The 26,561-nt window shown below is 40.9% G+C and overlaps 1 protein-coding gene across 1 annotated transcript in view; it reads right to left on the reverse strand.

Annotated features, from left to right (window-relative positions):
• mirr (mirror) overlaps nt 1-26,561 on the reverse strand; it is a 407,388-nt gene that overhangs the window by 172,877 nt on the left and 207,950 nt on the right. The window contains exon 2 of the mRNA XM_067147941.2: nt 17,953-18,285. Coding sequence (XP_067004042.1) covers nt 17,953-18,285 — 333 coding nt within the window. The remainder of the gene's footprint in view (nt 1-17,952; nt 18,286-26,561) is intronic.

The following is a 26,561-nucleotide window of genomic DNA, read 5'->3' on the forward strand; positions in this document are numbered from 1 at the left end:
CTTAAAACAAAACATTATCGAAATAAATTTTACTTTAAAATTGAAGTAAATTTATATCTGGTAACTTAATAATTCGGCACCATTTGATATATTGTCTCCTTCACACAATGTCTTGAAGTTTAGTTCATCATTCTGAAACGTATTTCCCCTTTCTTTTGGCGATTGACAGGGGTTGTTTGTGACATGTTTAAGGCTGCCCAGGAAATATTATTGAGAGTAAATAATATGGGTTCTTCCTTCAGCACAGCTAAAATGGGGCCGTCTGTTGTTTTTCTTTCTTTCTTTCTTTCTTTCTTTCTTTTTTTTCCAATGTCTACCCGAATGATAAAATTTTCAAAATAACTAATACAGACAGAGGCATATCTGCGTAGTTCAAAATGAGCTTGGTGTATAGCACGAATCCAATTATCTCACTAGGAAACTCAAATGTTGAGATGGCCCTTTCCTTACCTGAACGGTAATTGGACGTAAAACCAGGCATACTAGGCCCATATTCGTCCCATATTGTAAAAGAGGAGTTTGCAGTACACTAAGTAAGGTAAGGTAAGGGTGTATTCTGCCCGAAGGCAGGTCCGAACCTCCGCAGTGGTGTGCCTGAGCCGGAGTTTACGTACGATAGAGTGTCCAGTTCCTTTGCGCTCCTCCATTCCCTTACCCCCCCCCCCCCCCCCCCCAAACAGCGCATGGTAACCCATCCAAATCTTGACCATGCCCAATGTTGCTTAACTTCGGAGATCTCACGGGATCCGGTGTTTCAACACATAATAATAATAATAATAATAATAATAATAATAATAATGGGCCGATGACCTTAGATGTTAGGCCCCTTTAAACAACAAGCATCAACATCATCATCATCATCATCAATAATAATAATAATAATAATAATAATAATAATAATAATAAAGAAACCGTAATGATAAGTAATTCAGTAAGTACATCTCTAGGACACTAAAATTGATGAAATCAAAACAAACAGTTCTAAGGAAAATATATATGGTTCCAATCATGTAAGTGACATATGGATCAAAAGAAAAGCTACAGACCTGTGCACAGCAAGAGAGAAGTTTATTGATGCCGTACGCAGGAGAGCATTGAAATTATATGGTCTTGTCTGTAGATAGATTTACTAAAAAACTATTTAATATAATATATTCAAAGGAGGTCTAAATCAACAGTTAGAAGAAATTAAGCAGGATTTACAAGAAATGAACGCTTCAGAAAATGCCGTCGGAAATCCTTTGGAACTATGATTACAAATCACACACTTGCGGAGAAAGCTGAAACGAACATTGGAAAACAATGGGTATGAAACAACACAGCGAATCCATGAAGGGACTTTGCTAGAAGTAGAGGAAGAAGAAGGGAAAGTCGTCAAACCAAGGTGACAAGTTCAAAAGTGCTCCTTAATTGGGCATAACGAAAAAAAACCATAGCATAATACAATGATGAAGGAATACTGGTAAGAAGGGAAGAGGAAACTAGCAAGGATGAATTTAATTTGATATCGTAAACAAAAATCATCATCATTATCATCATCATGTCATCCCTGGAAATCTAGAGAGTAAAAACATAAAAAAAGAACTTATCGTAACCACCATCAGTAATACACAGAACACCGGATTATCGTAAGCACCAGTCATTACACTTTAAGCGCCTGAGGTGGAATCTTGTAATTTGCGTAGAGATTATGGTAAGCGAAGAAGCCTCCGTGGCTCTGGCGGCTGCGCGCCGTCCTCTCACTGCTGGATTCCGTGGTTCAAATCCTGGTCACTCCATGTGAGATTTGTGGTGGACAAAGCGGGGGCGGGACAGGTTTTTCTCCGTGTACTCCGGTTTTCCCTGTGACCTTTCATTCCAGCAACACTCTCCAATATCATTTCATCTGTCAGTCATTAATCATTGCCCCAGAGGAGTGCGTCAGGCTTCGTCAGCCGGCTTCATTCATTCCATTCCTGACTGGAAACAAGCTGTGGATTTTCATTATCGTAATCGACAAGTTTTAATTCTGGAGGGAACGTGAGATGCGTCAGTGTCATCGTTCGTGACTGTTGTCAATTTCCCTATTGCTTTTTTATCTACATTTCTTAATACAATCATCTAAGAAAATATATCATTCCTTACATTCCTTCAAACCAATCCATCCAAAATATCGTACGCGCTACAAAGGCTGTCGTAAGAGGATCACTTTGTTAAACAATGCACTCGACAACGACCAGCAAACAATCGTAGGCAACATTCATAAATTTAAAACAAGTTCACTTTCGCTACGATTAAATAAATACGTAACCTCATATATGATAATAAGGTGAAAGATTAATATCTGGAGTAGAATGAATACTGAAATTGCCTAAACTGTAAGTATTCGACTCGATAATATTTATCATCTCTTGTAAAATTCGGATTTTGTCGCTTATGATACTTAGCCTCTTAACCTTTCCAGGCGAAACAAAGGTCATGATCGTGGACTGGGCAAAAAGAAACTTGCAATACCTGAGACAAATAGGAGGCTTTGAGGTGGTGAGCCGATTCGTTTATCTCGGTGTCCTAATAACTAACAATGAGGTCTGCTTGGATGAGATCAGGAGACGCCTTGCAGTGACACGCAATGTGACGGCGAAGATGACTAAGATCTGGGAAGACAGAGCCATCAGTAACAGCATCAAACTCAGGCTGGTATGTACTCTGGTTTTCCCCATCGCCACATACGCAGCTGAAACCTGGACAGTTCCTAAAGCTGTCAGGAAGATGGAAGGGATGGAAATGTGGGAGTACCGCTGAGTTCTAAGAGTATCCTGGATCTAGAGCTCAAGATCAAGGACAGGCTCACGAAGAAAAGTAGCCAGGCCTATTTGCAATACTTTGGCCACATATCGAGCAGAACTGCAAATATGGAAAGCCTGATCGTGTAGGGCAAAGTGCAAGGAACAAGGACCCGCGGAAGAGCTCCAGCAAGTGGACTGACCAGATAATAATAATAATAATAATAATAATAATAATAATAATAATAATAATAATAATAATCGTATGGCCTCAGCTACCGTGTGCAGACATTTCGATTTGACGCCATCTGGCTGTCTGCTCGTCAATTTCGACGTTCCGTTTTACTCTAGGTCCGCTAGATGGCAAACAGAGTAAACCGGATCTCTCTTGGGCGTCTATGGCTGAGATTTAATTAATTTTGTCGGGTAAATACCAAATGTATCACCAGAGATCTTTTACATGCCAACATCGTACGACATGGAGTGTCGAATGGACTTTTTTCCGCCCTTCAAAAATCCGACTACCTGTGCCGGTTTTGAACCCGCTATCTTGGGATCCGGAGGCCGGATGAAGGAGTTGGTTGAGAGGTCTTCACATCAAACGACGTATTTAGCGCAGGATGGCAAAAGCTTTGCAACAGCCCATGACATGCCATCACACCCTGTGAAGGGTATGTGGACAGGAGAGCGGAAGATCATACCGCATGGAGTGTAGAATGGACTTTGTTTCACCCTGCCGCCCTTCAAAAATTTGACTTTTTCTACTGGGTGTGAACTTACAATCTTGCGATCCGAAGGCCTACCACTCGATGAATGATAAACTGGAACCATAAACCACAAGCACAATAAAGGCTCGTCATTGAAGCAAGTGCTCTGTCAACCGAGCTATGCCTTTGAACAGAAACTAAATGACACTTGCCATTACATTTCTGAATGTCATTGATAAAATTGTCTTCCAGCAGAGAATTACTAGGATGTGATCACAAACAGAAGCATGTTACAGAGTCGAGACATCAGACACCTACCTAAATAACATGTACGTTCAAAGACATTCTTTCGTTTTTTCTTCTGCATTGCTTACACTATTGACTACGAGACATTCTCGTGAATGACGCCAAAACTAACTAAGGAAAGTAGGGATGGACACAACATGTGAAATGAGAAATGGTCTTCTATTCATAAACGCTGTACTCTCTGAAACGAGTTCACTACCAGCATTCTGAGGCTGTACCAGTCAACCGAATTATCAAATCAAAATGTTTGAGATTTGTTTTGAAAGCTGACAGCTTTTGTACGAGTAGTCTGGCCATAGGATTAATGTTGCTGCTTCTTTCATTGGGCTTGACGTGAAGGCAAACCCCCCTGACAGTTAAGATTTAATTATTTCAGCATTTGTATGGCTAAATGCGTGCTTTGTGAGCGCGCTGAAGCACGGGCTAATGCCGTGACGGCGGGACAAAAGCATGGACGTGCCCACGTTCCGAGCTGCCTACCTGCACCTTACACTCAATTATGGATTATAAGACTCAAATTAAAATGCAAACCGTGAAATCCTACACTAAAAAGGTGTAACTGGAAGGGTAACATTGACTAAGAAGCAGCCGTGTAAATACTAAATAACCTGGCGGCGCAGCAGGGATCTGGTATGAGACTGTTTTTAGTATTTCAGTAGAATGTGTTTTGTGATCACATCCTGGTAATTCTCTGTTAGAGGAAAATTTTATTAAACACTAAATGTGTTACCAGAGATCTTTTACGTGTCAATATCATACGACGTGGAGTGTCGAATGGACTTTCTTCACCCTTCAAAAATCCGCCCACCTCTCCCGGGTGTGAACCCTCAACCCTGCTATTCGAATGCCGACACCCTATCACTGATCCACAGACATAACCATGAATCAGAAGAATAGAAAAATCTTCTCACTGAGGCAAGTGCTCAGTAAAGCAAGCTATTCTTGTAATAGAAAGCTAGTGGTGAAGGTTTTTATTTGAATGCGCACAACTACTTCAAAACTATCCCTTTTTAACACTTCTGAGAAGGAGTTGCGGAAGGAGAGGTTTGAGCCTTCGAAGAATTAACGTATCAGAAAAGGAATTGGTGGGATCATGAAAGGCGTGAAAAAGAAAGATTCTCTACGCCTCGCAAAGCTGGGGTCCGTGGTGAAAGAGAGTTGACCAAAGAGGACAGATTAGGAAATTAGGAACCTGGCGCAAGTAAGTGGAAGCAATGCCAGGCTCAACTACGTCAGCTCCCAAGTTGATTCCTTCATCGGATGGAGACGTTAAGCCACTCGACAGGAGTAGGCTATGTTCCAGAACCGAGTTTCGCCTTCTCCCTTCTTACTACGAGATGTCATGTCGTTCTTTTCATCTCATTAACTCCTCTGTTGAGGTTTACGTCAGAAAGGGCATCCGGTCGTATAAGTTAGCTACGAAGATTCCTATCATCTCATACCCAACTCAGTACCGAAATAGAACAAGGTTTGGACACATACATACAAGTCTGTTATAAACATTTATGTTCCTTTTTTAAAAACAAAGATTTTTGTAATTACATATGCATGTAAGAGGACGGATGGATGGCACACAGCAAAAATATAAAAGCCTACTGGGCCAAGAAAAAGCAAAAGACCATAGCTAAGAGTTAAGACGAACCCCGTATCCCCTAGTAGGCCCAAACGAACCGAAAATAAAAATGCATATTAAGCCTATATTTGTATTAAATTTCACGATCCTAATGAAAGGTATGAGCATGTTTATCCTCAATTAGTTCATGGTATCACAGTGCTATTTTAAATATTGTAAGATGTATTTTTGATGTTGAGTTTAGTTTTGTTCCTCGACTTTATTACAATTATTAACATAATTTCCTGGACTCTCTGACAGGAAATATAAGATGATAAATGACAACAGAATTGATACTATCCCGTAGAAATTCGTTTATATAGTCTCCTAACAAAGTATTAAGCCTATGTGGGTGTTGTCATTATATAATTTCTAACTTCTGAGATCGCCTTTGGTGGCGACACGAAGTGTTGACAGTGCACTTAGGTTTCTCCTATAGACTAGAACAGCGGCTACCTGGCCGACACGGTTAGGGCGTGCTCTGTTTACCCGAAAGGACATGGGTTCGACCCCCCGTCGGGAAGTCAAAAAATTTAAGAAATGAAGTTTCCACTTCTGTAAGTACACATGACCCTGAGGTTCACTCAGCCTGCGCCAGAAATGAGTACCAAGTTAATTCCTGGGGACAAATGCGGCCGGGCGTTGAGCAAACCCCTCTACCCCCACCAAGTGCCAAGGTTATGGATAGTGGGAGCTTCTACCTTTTACCCCTACCAGGGCCTTCATGGCCTGTACGGAGATGACTTTACTTTGCTTTTCTATAGCCTAGTAAAACTTCGTTGCTTTCACTGTCCTGTCTCAGTCTCAACAATTTGCTTTACGTTGCACCAGCACAGATAGGTCGGATGGCGACGATGGGATAGGAAAGACCTAGGATGGGAAGGAAGCGGCCGTGGTCTTAATTAAGGTACAGACCCAGGATTTGCCTGGTATGAAAATGGGAAACCACGGAAAACCGTCTTCAGGGCTGCCGACAGTGAGGTTCGAACCCACAATCTTCCGGATGCAAGCTCACAACTGCGCGCTCCTAACCGCACGGCCACTCCCTCGGTTGTCTCAGTTTCATGCTTGACTGTGGTGATATGAAAGTGATTGGCGAAGTAGCAATGCTAGTACGGCAGAACTTCTGTTAACCTGAACACACTGAGGGAATGTAGTTTCGAATAATAATTAAAATACCCTTGACAGAGGTTAAGAAATTTTCTTTCTTTTTTGACCGAGCAAGTGGCTGAGCTGTTTGGGTCACGTAGCTGTCAGATTGCATTCGGGAGATAGTGGGTTCGTTCCCCACTGCCAGCGGCCCTGAAGATGCTTTTCGTGCTTTCCCATTTTCACACCAGGCAAATACTTGGGCTGTACCTTAATCAAGGCTACGGGCAATTACTTACTACCCGTAGCCTTTTCCTATCCCACTGTCGCCCTACCTGTGCCGGTACGATGTAAAATAATTGTAAATAGAAAGATGTTTTAGGAGAAAGAGTAAATAGAGAAAACACAGTATTATCAATGTATTTTAATAAACCCAAACTAATGTACATATTTCGAAAAAAAATTGTTCCAGAGTGCAAATACAGTGGAGGCCCGGTTAAAAGCGGGCGGATTCACCGGATTCGGAATGAACATGTTACAAAGTATGTCACCAAAAAAATCATCAGTGTGATAACGATCTGCATAGGGGAATTCTGCATTAAAATCTATAATTGTTACCGACTCCGCGCTAAATAGAACTTCAAGGGATGATTGGATGATGTTTTAGAAACTCCATGCCTGTCTATTCACAGAAATAACGGGACATGAACAATTGGCCAATCTTATCTGTTAACATGTCTTTCCCCCACCCCCTCAGCAATTTGTGAGTATCTAGGTGTTAATATTAGGAATGATCTTCATTGGGGTACTCACATGAATGGAATTGTAAATAAAGGGTACAGATCTCTGCGCATGGTTATGAGGGTGTTTAGGGGTGGTAGTAAGGATGTAAAAGAGAGGACATATAAGTCTCTGGTAAGACCCCAACTAGAGTATGGTTCCAGTGTATTGGAAACTCACCAGGATTACTTGATTCATGAACTGGAAAAAATTCTAAGAAAAGCAGCTCGATTTGTTCTGGGTGATTTCCGACAAAAGAGTAGCGTTACAAAAATGTTGCAAAGTTGGGGCTGGGAATACTTGGGAGAAAGAAGACGAGCTGCTCGACTAAGTGGTATGTTACGAGCTGTCAGCAGAGAGATGGCGTGGGATGACATTAGTAGACGAGTAAGTTTGAGTGGTGTCTTTAAAAGTAGGAAAGATCACACAATATGAAGATAAAGTTGGAATTCAAGTGGACAAATTGGGGCAAATATTCGTTTATAGGAAGGGGAGCCAGGGATTGGAATAACTTACCAAGGGAGATGTTCAATAAATTTCCAATTTCTTTGAAGTCATTTAAGTAAAGGCTAGGAAACAAAAGATAGGCAATCTGTCACCTGGGCGACTGCCCTAAGTGCAGATCAGCATTGATTGATTGATTGATTGATTGATTGATTGATTGATTGATTGATTTTGCTAGACAATCTCCTGGTTAAAACTTGGGTTTGGTGCCGGTGGTGTGATGTCACAAAAACGGAAGGAGATGAACATACTCTGCGAACGATCAATTGAACATATCGATCGTGAGAAGAGTGGAATCCCGAATGTGTGTATTTTATGTACATTGTAATTGATAAAATATGTCATCTTACAGCGTACTATTTTGCCCAATCTCCTGTCGTTCTATAGGTCATTTTCCATTTACGACCGTTAAAGTAAAACGCGGGGTAAAGCATGTCCCCCGACAACCGCGTCAATGAGAGAAGTGAAAATAAAAGCCCACAGCCTGTTTGCAGTCATTCGACCGGGTAAGGAATGGAATGAATAAAGCTCTATCTAGCGGCGAGGATAGGAACTGTGTCGGCTGATGAAGCCTGTCGCACACCTCTGGGTCAATAGATGATCACCCCGCAATTATTACAATATACACTCCTAAACTTGTGCACACTAAAAAAAAAATCCCCAAGTTAAAAGTAAATAAAGTTGTTAAAAAAGGATAAAATGTTCAAGCATTAGTGACTGAAAGATGAAATGAAACGATATTGGAGAATGTTGCTGGAATGAAAGATGACAGGGGGAAACCGGAGTACCCGGAGAAAAACCTGCCCCGCCTCCTCTTTGTCCAGCACAAATTTCACATGGAGCGACCGGAGTTTGAACCACGGGACCCAGCGGTGAGATGCCGGCGGGCTGCCGCCTGAGCCGCGGGAGCCCTGCGTTAATACGAGCTTCTACTGTATTTTAACTATGCGATTAGTATTACATTTTTTTAAAAGCATTCTATTTTCTTCCGATTTGTCATTGTACATCGTTGTCTAGCCATTATGTCGTACCACCGTCAGAAGGCTTTGATTCGTCACATCACAAACTGAGTTGGCCATAGAGAAGGGAGGAAGGCATTCAAGGTCAGAGTCATCGCATTCCGTTATGCATCCCCTTTGTCATAACATAACAAGCGATGTTTCTTTAATTAGTTTAAACCAAAAATATCTTTATTGGTCGTCTTGGCTGAATGGTATTTCGATTAAAAGTGTTTCGAGTAACGGGGGTTCTACAGGTTCTTTAAGAATGGTGTGAGAGTCTCGCTCATAGGAACGGTTGGTGGGTGCATTTCAGTGAGATTGACAGACTGGTATTTAGGTCTAATAGCAACACCTGGCTCTGTGAAGAAAACAACGGGAAATCAACTCACTTTTCATTTCCCAAGGTAGCTCCCTCTGTGGACCAGTGGTAGAGTGTCAGCCTCTTGATCCCAAGATAGCGGGTTTAAACCCGGCAGAGCTAGTCGGATTTTTGAAGGGGAGAAAGAAATCCATTCGACACTCTATGTCGGCATGTCTCTAGTGACGCATTTACCCGACAAACTTAGGCCTAATTAAAAAGAGGCACAGAAGCCCACGAGAGATTCTGTTAACTCTGCCATCTAGTAGGCCTAGTGTGCAACACTGAACGTCGAAATTGACGAGCAAGCAGCCAGGTGACGTCAAACTAAAATGCTTGGACACAGTAAGCTGTGGCATACGATTATTATTATTATTATTATTATTATTATTATTATTATTATTATTATTATTATTATTATTATTGTTGTTATCCTCGAGCTGGCAGCCTCTCACTGCTGGGTTTCGTGATTCAAATCCCGGTCGCTCTATGTGAGATTCGTGCTGGACAACGCGGAGGTGGGGCAGGATTTTCTCCGGGTACTCCGGTTTTCCCCTGTCATCGTTCATTCCAGCAACATTCTCCAATATCATTTCGTTTCGTCTGTTAGTCATTAATCATTGCCTCAGAGGAGTGCGACAGGCCTCGGCAGCCGGCAAAATTCCATTTCTGATCCGGTCGAATGACCATTATTGCCATTATTATTTTCATAGGTCACCTCAGTAGCGACACTGTAGAGCTGTTGGGAATCAAAGTAGCCTTTGCGCTGTATACTCAGCATACATACAACCAGTACGGAGCGAGTTGGCTTCGCGGTTCGAGTCACATAGCTGTGAGCTTCTACTCAGATGCTGGGTTCGAATTCGAATATCGGCAATTCTGATGATAGGATTCAATGGTTTCCCATTTTCGTACAATGTAAATGCTGGGGCTGTTTTCAAATTAAGGCCACGGCCATTACCTTCCCAATCCCAGAGTTTTCCCATCCTTGCATCGCCAAAAATCTGCTAAATGATTAAACTTCCAGGAAAAAAGAAGAAACATACAACCGCTGTGTGAGCACTCAACAATATCCTACGGCACGACGTCCCAACTTTGGGAACCAGTGCTCTACAATATTCTCAAATCGTTAGGCAATCTTACGATTATTACCGAGCTCATTAAGATTCGTCACATTCAATCATTAATGAGAACCAAAGCGAAATGGGAGTGGGAACCAAATGAATATAACGAAAGTCCTTGTGTTTTCTTAATTTTTAAATGGTGTTATCCGATCGTGAGGATTGTAAATCATAACCCACTCGATAGCTGCCTCTGTTAAGCACAATAAAACGTCACCATATATTCGCAGAGGCTGATAGTTTAATCATGAAAACAAATATCAAATGCAATGCGAAAGCCCATTGGCAGTATTGGAATTATTTAGGCCTGCCACAGAACATGCTGTTCTGGGCAATAAAATGCTCTGATATCGATAGTGCATTGAACTGCACGCCTGTCGCTGGCTAGCGGCTCAAGTTTCATGTTCTCTGCATGGAATTAAAATTTAACGAGTACCATTGTATGCTTCGATTACCTTCGATGTTCGTTATAATGGTTGGAAATGTTTGAAGCAAAATTATGAACTAGAATACATTTATTTATTTATTTATTTATTTATTTATTTATTTATTTATTTATTTATTTATTTATTTAATTTCAACAAATAAGATTTCCTTTCCCCCTTACAGTGTGTCACTCTTAGTTTACATTATTACATTATATTATTATCAAAGATATTCTATACTGAACTAATGATTAAACATTATATTGATGCTAATAATACACTAAACTGGCAATACTGATCATTCGCCTGGTGTAACAATGGGGAACAACTGAAAACCGTCTTCAGGGCTGCCGACAGAGTGATTCGAACCCAACATCTCCCGAATCCATGCTCACAGCTATGTGATTTGAACCGCGTAGCCAACTTGCTCGGTAGTGGTTGTTTCTATGCTTCCTCCTCTGTAAATACTGGAAACTTTTTCATGTACACTCAGTATAAGTTCGATTATTTACATATGTTGTGAGATGAAACTCGTTACAAATGTCTTTTTTAATATGTCCTTACCAGGCGAGTTGGCCGGGCGGTTAGCAGCGCGAAACTGAGAGCTCGCATCCGGGAGATAGTGGGTTCGAACGCCACTCTCCCATCGTCGCCATAAGACCAATCTGTGTGGGTGCGACGCAAAGCAACTAGCAATAATAATAATAATAATAATAATAATAATAATAATAATGTCCTTCCAGTCATATAATTATAAACTCGCTCAGATCGCACCAAGGATATTTCAGTTAAATTAGTATACATACTGCATCATTATAGACCGTTATGCCTTTCAGCGTTCAGTCTGCAAGCCTCTGTGAATTTACTAAACTTCGCCACAATCCTCCATTTGCAACTAGTTTGTGGCCTTGAACCTCTGAGTCTAACCACTGTCGTCTTGGTCTCTCTCTAATTCTCTTACCCTCCATAAGAGAGTCCATTATTCTCCTAGGTAACCTATCCTCCTCCATTCGCCTCACATGACCCCACCATCGAAGCCGGTTTATGCGTACAGCTTCATCCATCGAGTTCATGCCTAACTTAGCCTTTATATCCTCATTCCGAGTACCCTCCTGCCATTTTTCACACCTCCTTGTACTAGCAATCAGTCTCTCTACTTTCATATCTGTTATTTCTAACTTATGAATAATATATCCTGAGTCCATCCAGCTTTCGCTCCTGTAAAGTAAATTTGGTCGCAAAACAGACCGATGTAAAGATAGTTTCGTGCGGGAGTTGACTTTCTTCTTACAGAATACTGCTGATCGCAACTGCGAGCTCACTGCATTAGCTTTATGACACCTTGATTCAATCCCACTACAGTATATTACCATCCTGGGAGAACACACATCCTAAATACTTGATATTATCTACCTGTTCCAGTTTTGTATCATCAATCTGACATTCAGTTCTGTTGAATTTCTTACCTACTGTCGTCAATTTTATCTTCGAAATGCTAATTTACATATCATACTCATTGCACCAATTTTCAAGTTCCAAGATATTATACAGCCCGTAAGACCAAGTCGTGAGCATAGGCCAGACAGCTTACTACATTTCCACCTACCTGAATCCCTCCCTGCCACTTCATACCTTTCAGCAGATGATCCATGTAAACTACGTACAACAAAGGTGAAAGATTACAGCCTTGTCTAACCCCTGTAAGTACCCTGAACCAAGAACTCATTCTACCATCAATTCTCACTACAGCTCAATTGTCAACATAAATGTCTTTGATTAAATAATCTACTCTTAATCACATAGTCCCCCAGTATGGTGAACGTCTTTTCCCTCCCTACTCTGTCATATGGTTTCTCTAGATCTACGAAACATAAACACAACTGTCTATTCATCTCGTAGCATTTTTTCAATTACCTGGCGCATACTGAAAATGTGATCCTGACAGCCCCTCTGTGGTCAGAAACCGAACTGGTTTTCATCCAACTTCCTCTCAACTACTGATCGCACCCTCCGTTCCAAGACGCCAGTGAATAGTTTACCTGGTATACTAATCAATGAGATACCTCGATAGTTGTTGCAATCCTTCCTGTTCCCTTTCTTATAGACAGGTGCAATTACTGCATTTGTGCAATCTGAAGGTACCTTACCAACACTCCGTGCTAATCTTACTACTATATGAAGCCATTTCAACCCTGCCTTCCCACTATACTTCACCATTTCAGATCTATTTTAATCTATTCCTGCTGCTTTATGACAATGGAGTTTATTTACCATCCTTTCCACTTCTTCGAGCGTAATTTCACCAACATAATTTTCCCCCTCCCCACGATCACGGTTGTTCGCAACACCACCAGGAAGATTTCCTTGCACGTTGAGAAGATTTTCAAAATATTCTCTCCATCTGTCCAGTGATTCCTTGTGATCTATAATGAGTTCACCTGAATTACACAAAACACTGTTCATTTCCTTTTTCCCTCCCTTCCTAAGATTCTTTATTACTGTCCAGAAAGGTTTCCCCGCTGCTTATTACCAAAATCTTCCCACGACTTCTTTTTGGATTCAACAAGTATTTATTTCACTCTGTTTCTTTCATCTACGTACAATTCCCTGTCTGCATCAGGCATTCCCTTGCTGTTTCCACTACATTGTCCCTGTATGCCACCCAGTCCCTTTCTATATCCTGAACCTGTTTACTTTCCACTGTTCGGAACTTCTCACTAATCATATCCATGTTATTCTGTCTAATTTCCTCATCTTGGCGATTTTCTACCCTTATTCGTTTGCAAACAGATTTCACTTTCTCTATCCTAGGCCTACAGATACTTAGTTCAATACAGATCACATAGTAGTCTGTATAATCGAAAAATCCCCGAAAAATCCGTATATTCCTAACAGATTTTCTGAATTCGAAGTCGGTTAAGATATTGACTATTATGGATCTGGTACCCCTAGCCTCCTATGTGTAGCGGGGAATAGCTTTATGCTTGAAGAATGTATTCATAACTGCTAAACACATACTAGCACAGAAGTCCAGCAAACGTTTCCCATTCCTATTAGCTTCCATATCTTCCCCACATTTACCAGTCATTTCGTATCCTACAGTTCTATTTCCAACTCTCGCACAGAAATATCCGTGCTGTTCACCGTGACTACGATGTCACTCAGTGCTTCGTAAAACTTGTCAACTTAATTCTCATCTGCACCTTCACATGGTGAATACAGGAACTATTTTGCGTGCAATAGTGTTCTTGATGAACAGTTACACCCCATACTCTGCCCTTCCCTTTTTAACACCCGTCAAGTACACTTTATAATCTCCTCTCTCTTCCTCGTTATTTCCCCTTACCCGAATGTCACTTTCTCCTAGCACATCCATATGCATTCTCTTTGCTGACTCATCCAGTTCTACTTTCTTTCTCCCTCCCATAAGCCCCATTAATATTGATAGCTCCCCATCGAATTCCATTTCCTTCGCCAAGTTGTTTCCAAGAAGTACTTCGCCTATTACTCCCATAGGTCCGAGGCTTGCTGAAAATGTTCTGAGCTCGGTAAATTCGTGAAGCAGGATGCTACCCTACTTACACATAGTCCAGGTGAGGATCTCTCCTCTAACCGGTAAGGGACTACCTGTGGATTATGTAGCCCTAGCTGTCTGAGCACAAGGAAGGCCATGACTGAGAATATGTCCGAGATGCCCACTCGCATTCCGTAGCAACTGGTATGCCGACTCTCACGACCACTTACTAGGCCACTCAGCCGTTGCCCATGGTTCACGAACTAGGACGTGACTACAGTAACCCACACCTTGAACCATTTAAATTATCATTGATTATTATTATTATTATTATTATTATTATTATTATTATTATTATTATTATTATTATTATTATTATTATTATTATTAACGTTAGAATACCCTACCTACATTATTTTTGTTACTAGAAATTCAAATTAAATGGGAGCTAGTCTCAAAATGTCTCTCCATTCGCAGGAGCATAAGATCGCCCGTATATCTGTAGAATTAAAAAAATTAATATATTGTGTAATACGTCACAAGAAACTGTTGTTACTACTGCTGCTTCAGGTAAGCTCTGTGTATTTAGTGTGTTTAAAGTATGTCTGATACCCAGTGTAGTTTTTAGTGTCTATACTGGTATATGTAACGCACATATAATTAACTGTGGGATCGTGACAGCTAAGAAAAATCGTCATTAGCTTCTCGCTTAGGCACCCGCGTTCTTCATTCCTAAAATTGCATGTGGAAGTTTGGAAAGGGGAGTTCATGTCCCTGTGATTTCGATTTCGTGTAAAGGTCCCTTTTTTATGATTATGATATTTACAGTCACGTAGTACTACAAGTTTGGTTCCTTCTTTTTAAGTTAAATGAAAGAAGTATTGAAAAGGAAGCTGCTGTGGTCCAATTGTTTGGCTCTATACCAGCATTTATCAGGGTGGGGGGTGGGGGTCGGGTGTAATAACGAAAAATCCCTTGCAAAAGGCCTGGAGCGAAATTATTATCTCCTCCTCTTTACAGTTGTTTTAAATAAGTCTGTTTCAAACCCCTTTTGTGGCTAAAACCTGTCTTTAATTTTTAACAGAGTCAGTAATCGAAATCAGGCCAACTCATGAGAACGACAATGCTGACTTCCAAACCACGGTGGTGGTTAGCAGAAATTATAATGCAATAAAAAGTATAGTAATAGCATTCTTTAGCCTCTATTATTGTCTTACACAAGATTCTACGTTTGTAAGGCTGTAATTGCACCACTTTACACTGACATGCGGCGAGCAACGTGACCTGTTCTCAGTTTTACAACACTCAAAAGGAAATACTGACATGGTTTACTGTAACAAATTCAAGTCCAGTGTTCAGTAGGGGGATACGCTAAGTATTATTGCAGTACACGATTCCTTCGTGTTTCACCAGCGTACTCGAAAACGCGCTCGTTAAAAAATGCATGGTAAAAAAGAAGACAAGACACTCTGCTTTGGTGCAAGTACTTGTCGGTAACAGCAAGTACAACCTACGAATGTCAAATCGTTTAGAGAAAGAAAGAAACTAAAGTGGCCATTGTCTTCTCTGATGTGATTCTCGTGTAGACAATGCTTCCAGCCAGGGCAGTCACACCAATGTGAATCGATAAATGACATCATCTTTCAAGCCTCGGATTAAATCGGAATGGGCAGGAGGGATGTTGATTTCATTTTATTTCTTTTCAAGAAGTCCCGATTATAGTTTCGAATAGATTCTTCGTCTTGTCATTGTGTCAGCTTAACAGTTACCATGCATTATGCTTTATGTTACATTGTAAATGAAACCTATTGCCATACACAATACGAGTAGGGTACACATTGTCGAGGACATTTGAATCTTAATTATTTTGTTAACATATTTGAAGATTTTTATGATGATTGTAATGGGTTTGCTGTGGTAGTGGCTATACTCAGGGCGTGACAAATACCGGTTGCAAGACCATCCTGAACTTTAAATTAGTGGGTTTCAGCTAGTTACAACAAACTTCCCTCAATTTGGCATAAATCAGGCATATAGAAGGCATTTTATGATGGCAAAGAAGAAATCCATATTTTAATGCACTAGTTAAAAAGTCTTAATTTTGCTTACAAACTAGTTTTCTACTGGACCTATAGTACTTCCAGCTATTTATTAAAAACAATCCAAGGAGCTTCTTTTCACTGGAGCAAACGATGGTTTTTCAGCCACGTCTTCATATATTTCTCAGGCTTAAATCGGTCAGCTGGTGAGGCATTTCAGTGTGCGAACATAACTATTTTCAGGGCTGCCGGCAGTGGGGTTCGAACCTACTATCTCTCGAGTATTATTATTATTATTATTATTATTATTATTATTAATTTTATTATTATTATTATTATTATTATTATACCCACTGCATGATCACCAAGCTGTAGTCTGTCGACTGAAGTCGAGAAAGAGCTTCATCATCAGGACTCAACCACTGGTAGGAACACCTGAGTCTAACCGCATCACCAGGTGGAAGAGCGTGCTGCCGCCTGATACTCCTGCAAAGGAAGAGCTAGCTCCAGGAAATGACCTGCCCTACCCTATTTGGAGATCACTTAATCGTCTTAGGGTGGGCGTACCTCTTTGCAAGACCAACATGCAAAAATGGGCCATACTTCCAGCTGATGGAGACGCATCCTGCGAGTGTGGTGTAACACAAGATCCGAACCACCTGCTCATCTGTCCCCTACTAGAACATCCCTGCACTACACAGGACCTGATCGAGGCGAACAACAAGGCCATCGGAGTCGCTACATTTTGGAAATGCTGACCGGACACGGAATGATGATGATGATGATGATGATTATTATTATTATTATTATTATTATTATTATTATTATTATTCGAATAACCCTTTTTGAGGGTACGATAAATCAACTTTGGTTACTTTACTTTGCATTTAACTTTCTTCTTTTCCAGACTTCATTTTCTGAGAATGTTGTTCCTTTTCCTCTTGGGTCCATTTTCTTTCAGTTTCTCTCCTGAAATCCTGTTTTTCGTGTTATTTATTTATATTTTATTTATTTTATTCGTTTCGATCTTTAGGATCTCGAGTAATTTGTTCAGCAAGTCTTCGTTCTTCTCAATACCTCCTTATTATTTTACTCCTATTTCTCTCCGCTTCTATGAATTGGATCTTGATCTTAGTATCGGTCCATTTGTGACTTTCTTTTCTTTTTCCCTGCCAGTGGCTTTACGTCGCACTTATCTATTATGTCAATAGATTTCCAGTCCTCACTAACTTCCTTCATACAGTTATTTTCCGGTAATCATGTCGCATTTCATATCGTCTATGTTAACATGTTGTCATCCATCCTCATCAAATGTCCAACGAAAGTCAACCTTCTTTTCCATAATACACTTGAAATTGGTTCTACTTTCTCATATATCTCCTACCTTGATCTATGCACCCATATTTCATCCTGCTTTTCTGGTACCCCCAAGAACTTTCTTTCCTCCTTTTTCTATCGAATACAAGTTCTTTTGCTCAATGCCATTGCCTCAGGAGCGTACAATGAACCGTCCCATTAAAATTAAAATTATTTGTGGTTTGTTGAACCACAAATATATCATAGTAGAGTGACTACAATTTTACATGATTGTGCATTTTCTGAAAATAGTATTCCGAGAGAAATAATAACGCTGGCTGTCTTGTAATATGCCATTTAGAGGCATAAAACGAGATCGCTGAGGGGATAATCGGTCTGGTTATGAGTAATTTTATGTAGGTACAAAGTGCTACTTACAGCGGAGGTGTAGAAGGGCGCTTGGTCAGCGCCGAGCGCGGGAAAGTAAGCCGCCATGCCGTCCGAGTAGGGAGCACTATACATGGAGAGCGGCAGACCGGGAGCGGCCAAACGCTGGTAACCTAGCATCTCGTATTGGCAGGAGCACACACTCTGGCCAGTGAGAGGGTCGGTGAAGAGAGGCCTGCCGGTGTCGCAACACCGCGCTGTCCCACCGCCCCCGGGACTGCCCGCCGCCGCGCTGGTCGCCGGGGACGCGCCGGGCCCGGGGGTCGGGCCGGGAGGAGCGGGTGCAGGGCCGGCGGGCGGTGAGCTGCCCCCAGATACCGCCAACTGAAACAACAAGAAAATATATGTTTTAAACAAATGAGCAACGAACTCCTTCAGTATAGTATTGCTGGATCGTTATAGTAGAGAACAAGTTGGTCTCTGGATTTCGCCAACTAAAACAAGAAGTTATAACCAATGAGTAGCAAACTGTTTCAGTATAGTATTGTTGGATCGGTGTAGCAGGCAGGAAGTTGTCCTCAGGTACCGACAACTGAATCAAGAACAGGTTTAGCTAAATCAACGACAAACTCGTACTGTGCTGGTATAGTACTTAGACCTGTGTAGCAAGATGCCCACTGTATATCACCAACTGAATCAAGAGCAAATTCAGTTAAATCAACAACAGAAGCCTTTGATATAATATTGTTAGATCGCTGTAGTAGGCAGGACGTTGCCATCAGATATCGAGAACTGATTTCAGAACAAGTTTAGCTAAATCAACAACAAACTCGTACAGTAGGTTGGTGTAGCAAGTTGTCTGCCATATACCACCAACTGAATCAAGAACAAGTTTAACCAAATCAACAACAAATGCCTGTAGTACAGCACAGTTAGATCTGTGACGGAAGTTATCCGCCAGATACAACCAACTGAATCAAGAACACGTTTTACCAAATCATTAATCAACTCGTACAGTGTAATACAGTTAGGTGTATCAGCTTTCTCGTAGATAATGTCAACTGAATCAAGAACAAGTTTAACCAAATCAACGACAAATGCCTGTAGTACAGCACAGTTAGATCGGCGTCGGAAGTTATCCGCCAGATACGGCCAACTGAATCAAGAAGTAGTTTAACCAAATCAATGAGAAATGCCTTTAGTATAGCACAGTTAGATCGGTGCCGGAAGTTATCCGCCAGATACCGCCAATTGAGTAAAAAAAAAGTTTAACCAAATCAAGGACAAATGCCTTTAGTAGCCTATAATACAGTCCGATCGGTGTCGGATGTTACCCGCCAGATACCGCCAATTGAATCAAGAACAAGTTTTATCAAATCAACAACAAATACATTTTAGTATAATGCAGTTTGATCGGTGACGTAAGTTACCTGCCAGATAACGCAATTGAATCAAGTAGAAATTTTAGCAAATCAACAAAAATCTTGTACAGCGGTGCAGCAGACGACAAGTTGCCTTCTGGTTCAAAGAGCTGAAACACGGAGGAGAGTCTTTTCCTCTTCAAAACAGGTTAAAATTTGACGATGCCAAGTTCGGACTGCAACTGTCAAGAAGGTCTGGGATTACATTGTGAACTTCATTGGGAAACGTTTCCTCGCCCACCTTACAGTATAATACTACAATACTTTCTAATGATTAAGGAGCATCTTGCAGGAAACGATTTGAGGCATAAAGGTGCTGCATGGACTGGCTGAAGCAGCATGCATCAGCTTTCTTCAACTGATCTCGAGGCACAAGCTACTCAACTTCCACTGAAACTATGTACGGGAGGATGTTAAGACGTGAATTATAGTCAATATTAAAGGCTGAATACACAACAATAAAGGTTTTATAGCTAATAATAGTCGACAATGAATTACAAATACAATATTAACGTTCGGTGTCCCACCCCCTTAAAAGGTATTATTTTGAGATAACTGTGACTCTTACCTGTATACTATCAACATATCGCAGCTGTCTCATCGCTAAACTGACAACATTCGAACAATGATTTGCACGTATAATTAATGTTCAACTTGTAAATGATAAAGAAGTTTCTTATCTCTAAGCAGATAATTGGTGTGATGTTGGAGAATTGACCTCTTGGATGTATCTCCCACTCTACCAATAGATTACTTTCGTTAACTTGATAGGCAAAGCTTTCTTTCATCTTACCAATGGGCTCTCTTGGACAATAGTAACAATCATGGGAGACAATTTGGCTTGAAGTGCTGTGATCCAGCCGCGGTTAATAATAATAATAATAATAATAATAATAATAATAATAACAATAATTGTTCCGAGGTATCTGTGGAACAGCAGAGGTGAAAGAAGGTGCGGGCTGGAATAGGTCTCAACTACTAAACTAAAGTTAATTTAAAACTTTAACAAAGGTTATATTTTCTTTTCAAAATCAACAAATAACGGATAACAACATTTAACCATTTCCACTAGGTGAAATAACAACGAAAGGCCGGTACAAAATAATTTTACCCGTTCAGGAGTTTTTTTACAAGGTTTTGGGCTTCGAGCCCCACAGTCACAATCCTTGAGCTATTAGCCCACCTTTACCAAGGTACAAAATTGAACAAAGGGGCAGAAAACCCCATCATGCCAAGGAGCACTTGCTCCTAATTACAATGTTAAGCCTCCTAGAGGCACTTTCCAAAATACCAGAAAGAGCGGACCTGCTCTCAATTTTACAAGCCTATCCAAGGCCACAACAAACTTCACTTCTAACTGCCCTCAAGGCACACAAAGAAGCAGGGGCATTTAATACCCAACCTACAGGGCCTTCACATGAAGAAAACAAAACATCAGGTTAATTAAATGGCCCAAAATACAAAATTGAATAGAGGCGAATACATGCACTCCTACACTTAAGTTTATTAAAACCTATGTAGCGCTAGGCCGATAATACAGGGGTTAATCGCAAGCTAGGGAGGTGACTCGTATGAGAAACTTTAATACATTAATGAAGAAAAGAAACGGTTACAAAAACGTAGTCACCTCAATTTCAAAATGAAGGGGAGTTCGAGAGGGTAAAGCACTCTCTATCCCCGCTTTACAGTGAAAGAGATTTGTAGTTATCACATAAACAGAAGAGGAATTTACATTTTAAAGTGGTAGGTTACATATTAAAGGTTTCGAACCCTCTCCGAGAGTTAAACTGCTGAGCTAGCAAGAAATAAAGATGTTAAAAGGCCATTACCTTGTTGAAGAGCTGCTGCTTGAAGAATGAGGCGCTTCCCGCCCCCTGCTACATATCCACACACTGCTCTCAATAATAATAATAATAATAATAATAATAATAATAATAATAATAATAATAATGTTATACTAGTGGCCCCGGAGACAAGAAAATCAGCAGTTTTTATACCCTCGTGGAAAATTCGAGACCTTTCAAGAATGAGTAGACACACCCCCTCAACTTTATTGTATAGCTTAGAGCTACACATCCATATCGAAGAAGACATACATGATTGGCTGAGAATTATTTAAAGAAATTCGGGATTGGCTAAGTTCAAATCTGGCGGAAGGAAGGATTAATATTGCCAACCCAAAAATAAAAGAACAAAATTTAGTAAAGACAACAACCTTTAAATACAACATTTCTTCAAGAAGGTTCATTCCTTTGCACCAGAGTGCATGATCATAGTTTTTGGTAGAGACATCTGTTAGAGAATGTCCACACTTCTTGATCAATGATAAACAAAAACACATCAAAATTCACACAGAGCCCTCTTCGGAGAAACTGTTGAGTTAATACAGTTTTTTAAAGTTCAGGCTTTCTTCTGTAGAGGAGTTTCAATTGGCGCAATATTTGAACTAGCGGCGTGGGGGTGTACCGCCTGGTACAATAATAATAATAATAATAATAATAATAATAATAATAATAATAATAATAATAATAATAATAATAATAATAATAATAATAATAGGACGTTAGTTTCCTGACTTCCAGTCTCTTTAGGCCTCACAAAATGTCGGAATTGGAGGAAACAAGAAATGACCTTAACCGATCGAATGAGCAAAATGAAAGAATTTAACCTGTCAGAAGTATGTAAACAATTATTAGGTAAACAATTATAAATAAATGTAAATATGAGGTAGGCAAATGATAGGCAGTCTGGCACCTGGGCGACTGCCCTAAATGCAGGTCATTGATTGATTGATTGATTGTTTGTTTGTTTGTTTGTTTGTTTGTTTGTTTGTTTGATTGATTGATTGATTGATTGATTGATTGATTGATTGATTGATTGATTGATTGATTGATTGATTGATTGATTGATTGATTGATTGATTGATTGATTGATTGATTGATTGATTGATTGATTGTTACGTACAAGGAATGGAACACCGAATTGGGACTCGGGGTTCTCTACTCCATTCTCAAAAGTTTGAACTTTTATCACAAAACTATTTCCTGAAAAACCTATTAGAATAAAATGCATCAAATTGGTTTGATCAGTTACCGAACGTACTTGCATTTTGATCCTGTAAACCACTGGAATAGAGAATCGAATGCTGGGGCTAGGGAACAGTTTGTTTTCTGCTGTTACCAGACAAGACAATAATCGGAACTGCGAAAGAAATCGATTGACTCAACAGTGAGCCCGTAAATGTTCTTTGGACTACCAAGTGTTGATAGAGCATTGTATTGTGTGTGCATTTTAGTTGTTGCAAGTGGTTCATCTTTTTCACTATAGGAGGCAGGAGAAAATTTGTGTTGCTAAACGTCAGTATGGCTGAAGTTAGCCCAATTCACCAGTCCATTTTCACACCAGGCAAATGCTGGGACTGTACCTTAATTAAGGCCACGGCCGCTTCCTTCCAACTTCTAGGCCTTTCCTATCCCATCGTCGCCATAAGACCTATCTGTGTCGGTGCGACGTAAAGCCACTAGCAACAAACGAATACTGGTTCCTATTCGAAGAAAATTTTTTAATAGTCAAGCGGTCTAGACTATCTGAGCACAAAGATATTGAAGAATCTTTACTTAGATGTTTTAAGCAATGAAGAACAAATAATGTGCCGATCAATGGGCATATTCTTCGTCCGACTCATTGGCTGAACGGTCAGCGTACTGGCCTTCGGTTCAGAGGGTCCCGGGTTCGATTCCCGGCCGGGTCGGGGATTTTAATCGTCTCTGATTAATTCTTCTAGCCCGGGGACTGGGTGTTTGTGTTTGTCCCAACACTTTCCTCTTCATATTCACACAACACACTACACTAATAACCACCACAGAAACATGCAATAGTGATTACATCCCTTCATATAGGGTTGGCGTCAGGAAGGGCATCCGGCCGTAAAACGGGGCCAAATCCACATGTGCGACACAGTTCGCACCCGCGACCCCCCAGGTGTGGGAAAAGCGGTAGAAAAATAAGAAGAAGAAGAAGAAGAAGAAGAATGGACATATTCTTCAAGCGAAAGCGAATGAAATTCTTCGCAGTCCCACGCCATAAATACAGTCACTTACTTTTTTTTGTTAGTTGTTTTACGTCGCACCGACACAGATATGTCTTATGGCGACGACGGGACAGTGAAGGGCTAGGAGTGGGAAGGAAGCGGCCGTGGCCTTAATTAAGGTACAGCCCCAGCATTTGCCTGGTGTGAAAATGGGAAACCACGGAAAACCATTTTCAGGGCTGCCGACAGTGGAGTTCGAACCTACTATCTCCCGAATACTGGACACTGGTCGCACTTAAGCGACTGCAGCTCTCGAGCTCGGTACAGTCACTTACTGTAAATAAAATACTTATTTTAGTGACTTTTTCAAATGTTAATATAATTTTGTTAATTTATTGTTTAGAATTTGCTTTATATCGCACCGACACAGATAGGTCTTATGGCGACGATGGGAGAGGAGTGGGGAGGAAGCGGCCGTGACCTTAATTAAGGTACATCCTCAGCATTTCTTTGGTGTGAACATGGAAAACCACCTAAAACAATCTTCAGGGCAGCCGACAGTGGGGTTCGAACCCATTATCTCCCGGATGCAAGTTCACAGCTGCGCGCCCCTAACCGCACGGCCAACTCGCCCGGTAATTATGTTAATGAACCATATCAATGTGTAGACTAAAACTTACAGATATAACTTTTTTTAGCAAAAACGAAAAACAAATCCGCTTTGTGGGACTAGTGCCTATAGCGACCGTTGATTGGCGGTCCCTTCGGAGTAGTTACAGTATATCCGATTTCGTCTGTACAGGGTTTATAACTTCAATGTCCCTAGCAATAAACTAAGGAAATAATTGGAGTTTTCTCTCTAACGTTTATTTTCCACATTAATAATGCATATCTTTTGTCTTCTAAGTCAATATATTGAAAGACATTTGTTCCACTGACGTATATAGCTTTTAGCTGATCGCATCGTATCGGAAGTAATAGAATTATTACTCAGAAGGCATTTGCATGATGGGGTTTCCAAGGAGCTGCGCTTACTACGAACTCTGATACATAAATGTCTCATGGAAGAATTCGTTTTGACAGACCAGAAAAAAATATATATCGTCTATACACCACGTTGAGTGCGTGGCCTGACTCAACGATACTGTGGTAATATTGTTATGGATTCACGTAGACACATTGCTATTCGGCTGGTAGCGCTCGTCTGGCCTGATGGATCACGTGGCTATTGTGCTTCCACAATGGGGCGGCTACTTACACTTCTAAACATCGCTTGTGTTCGTGAATATGTCATCACACGAGTACCTTGTGTATCTACCTCATGAGTTGATGGGATGTACTATATTTACTAATAAGGAACTATGACTAACCCTCTACGCTAAAGGCCACGTGGATCAACTTGTCAGCTTACACCTTGGAGTTCTACATCTTTGAGAAACAACAAGCATCATTGGTTTTTCCATTTTATTATGTTCTCAAAACTTTACCGCATTCTCTTACAATCAAGACCACATTAAAAAAATCTGAAATGTAAGTATTGTAACTGAGACACTAATACCTGAACCCAGCGAGATGGCTACGCGGTTCGAGTCATGTAGATGGGAACTTGCATTCGTTAGGATGGAATCCCACCATCGGCAGTCTTGATGATGTTTTTCCATGGTTTCCCATTTTCTCATCAGGCAATTTTCGGAGCTGCAGCTTAATTAAGACCACGATCGCTATTACCCCATCCACGTTGCAAACTTTGGATTGGGAAGAGTTGGGAGAAAGAAGACGAGCTACTCGAGTAAATGGAATGTTCCGAGCTGTCCATTGGTGAATACGTTTCTGTGGGGTTTATAAAAGTAGCAAAGATCAATGAAGATAAAAGTTGGAACTCAAGAGGACAAATTGGGGCAAATGTTCGTTTACAGTAAAAGGAGTTAGGGATTAGAATAATTTACCAAGGACACTACCGGTGATTGGAAATTAAAAGTGAGGGGGGGGGGATGTAAAATGAACAGACAACAAGAAGTACCTGGTTTTGTGGGATATAGTGGAGGACAAGACAAAGACAAAGACACCTCCGTACAGGCCATGAAGGCCCTTGGAGGAGTGGAAGGTAAAGGCTTCCACCACTGTTAATCGCGCTACATGATGGGTAGAGTGGTTAGCTCTACGCCCGGCCGCCTTTGCCCCCAGGAATTAACCTGGTACTCATTTTTGGTGTAGGCTGGGTGAACCTCAAAGCCATATGCACCTCCGGAAGTGGAAATCTCGTTTCTTAAATTTTACCACTTCCTGACGTGGATTTGAACACACGTCCTTCCGGGCGAACCGAGCACGCCTTTACCGCCTCAGCCAGGCAGCCCCTGATATAGCGGACAGGGGAGGGGGATATATATATAGCCTATATCAAAACTGAAAAAAAGAAAATCTACAAAATGGTAAGTTTTGATGCTCTCTGAGCGAATTCGGACAGAGGTAAAGGTTGACCGTTTACCAACTTAAGTGCGGTAATAATAGTTTTTTTAGATTTTTATTTAATACCATACAATAAAGAGGGGATGCCTGGCCGAGGCGGTAAAGGCGTGCTCGGCTCGCCCGGAAGGACGTGGGTTCGAATCCCCGTCAGAAAGTCGTAAAATTTAAGAAACGAGATTTCTACATCCGGAGGTGCACATGGCCCTGAGGTTCACTTCGCCTGCACAAAAAATGAGTACCAGGTCAATTCCTGGGGGCAAAGGCGGCCGGGTGTAGAGCTAACCACTCTACCCCATCAAGTGCCGAGGTTGCGAATAGTGGAAGCCTTTACCTTCCACCACTCCAAGGGCCTTCATGATCTGGACGAAGATAACTTTGCTTTGCTTTTCTTTTACCATACCATTAAACGTGGGAACAATATTACACATGTATTACAATTAAACAGAAGTACGGTATGGCGTGTTTATGCAATTAAAAATCACACTATGAAAATAACAGCCGGGCTGAGTGGCTCAGACGGTTGAGGTGCTGGCCTTCTGGCCCCAACTTGGCAGGTTCGATCCTGTCTCAGTCCGGTGGTATTTGAAGGTGCTCAAATACGTCAGCCTCGTGTCGGTAGATTTACTGGCACGTAAAAGAACTCCTGCGGGACAAAATTCCGGCACCTCGGCGTCTCCGAAAATCGTAAAAGTAGTTTGTGTAACGTAAAGCAAATAGCATTATTGTTAAGAAAATAAATGACT

The sequence above is a fragment of the Anabrus simplex genome, chromosome 5 (assembly GCF_040414725.1).
Source record: "Anabrus simplex isolate iqAnaSimp1 chromosome 5, ASM4041472v1, whole genome shotgun sequence".
Taxonomy (NCBI): domain Eukaryota; kingdom Metazoa; phylum Arthropoda; class Insecta; order Orthoptera; family Tettigoniidae; genus Anabrus; species Anabrus simplex.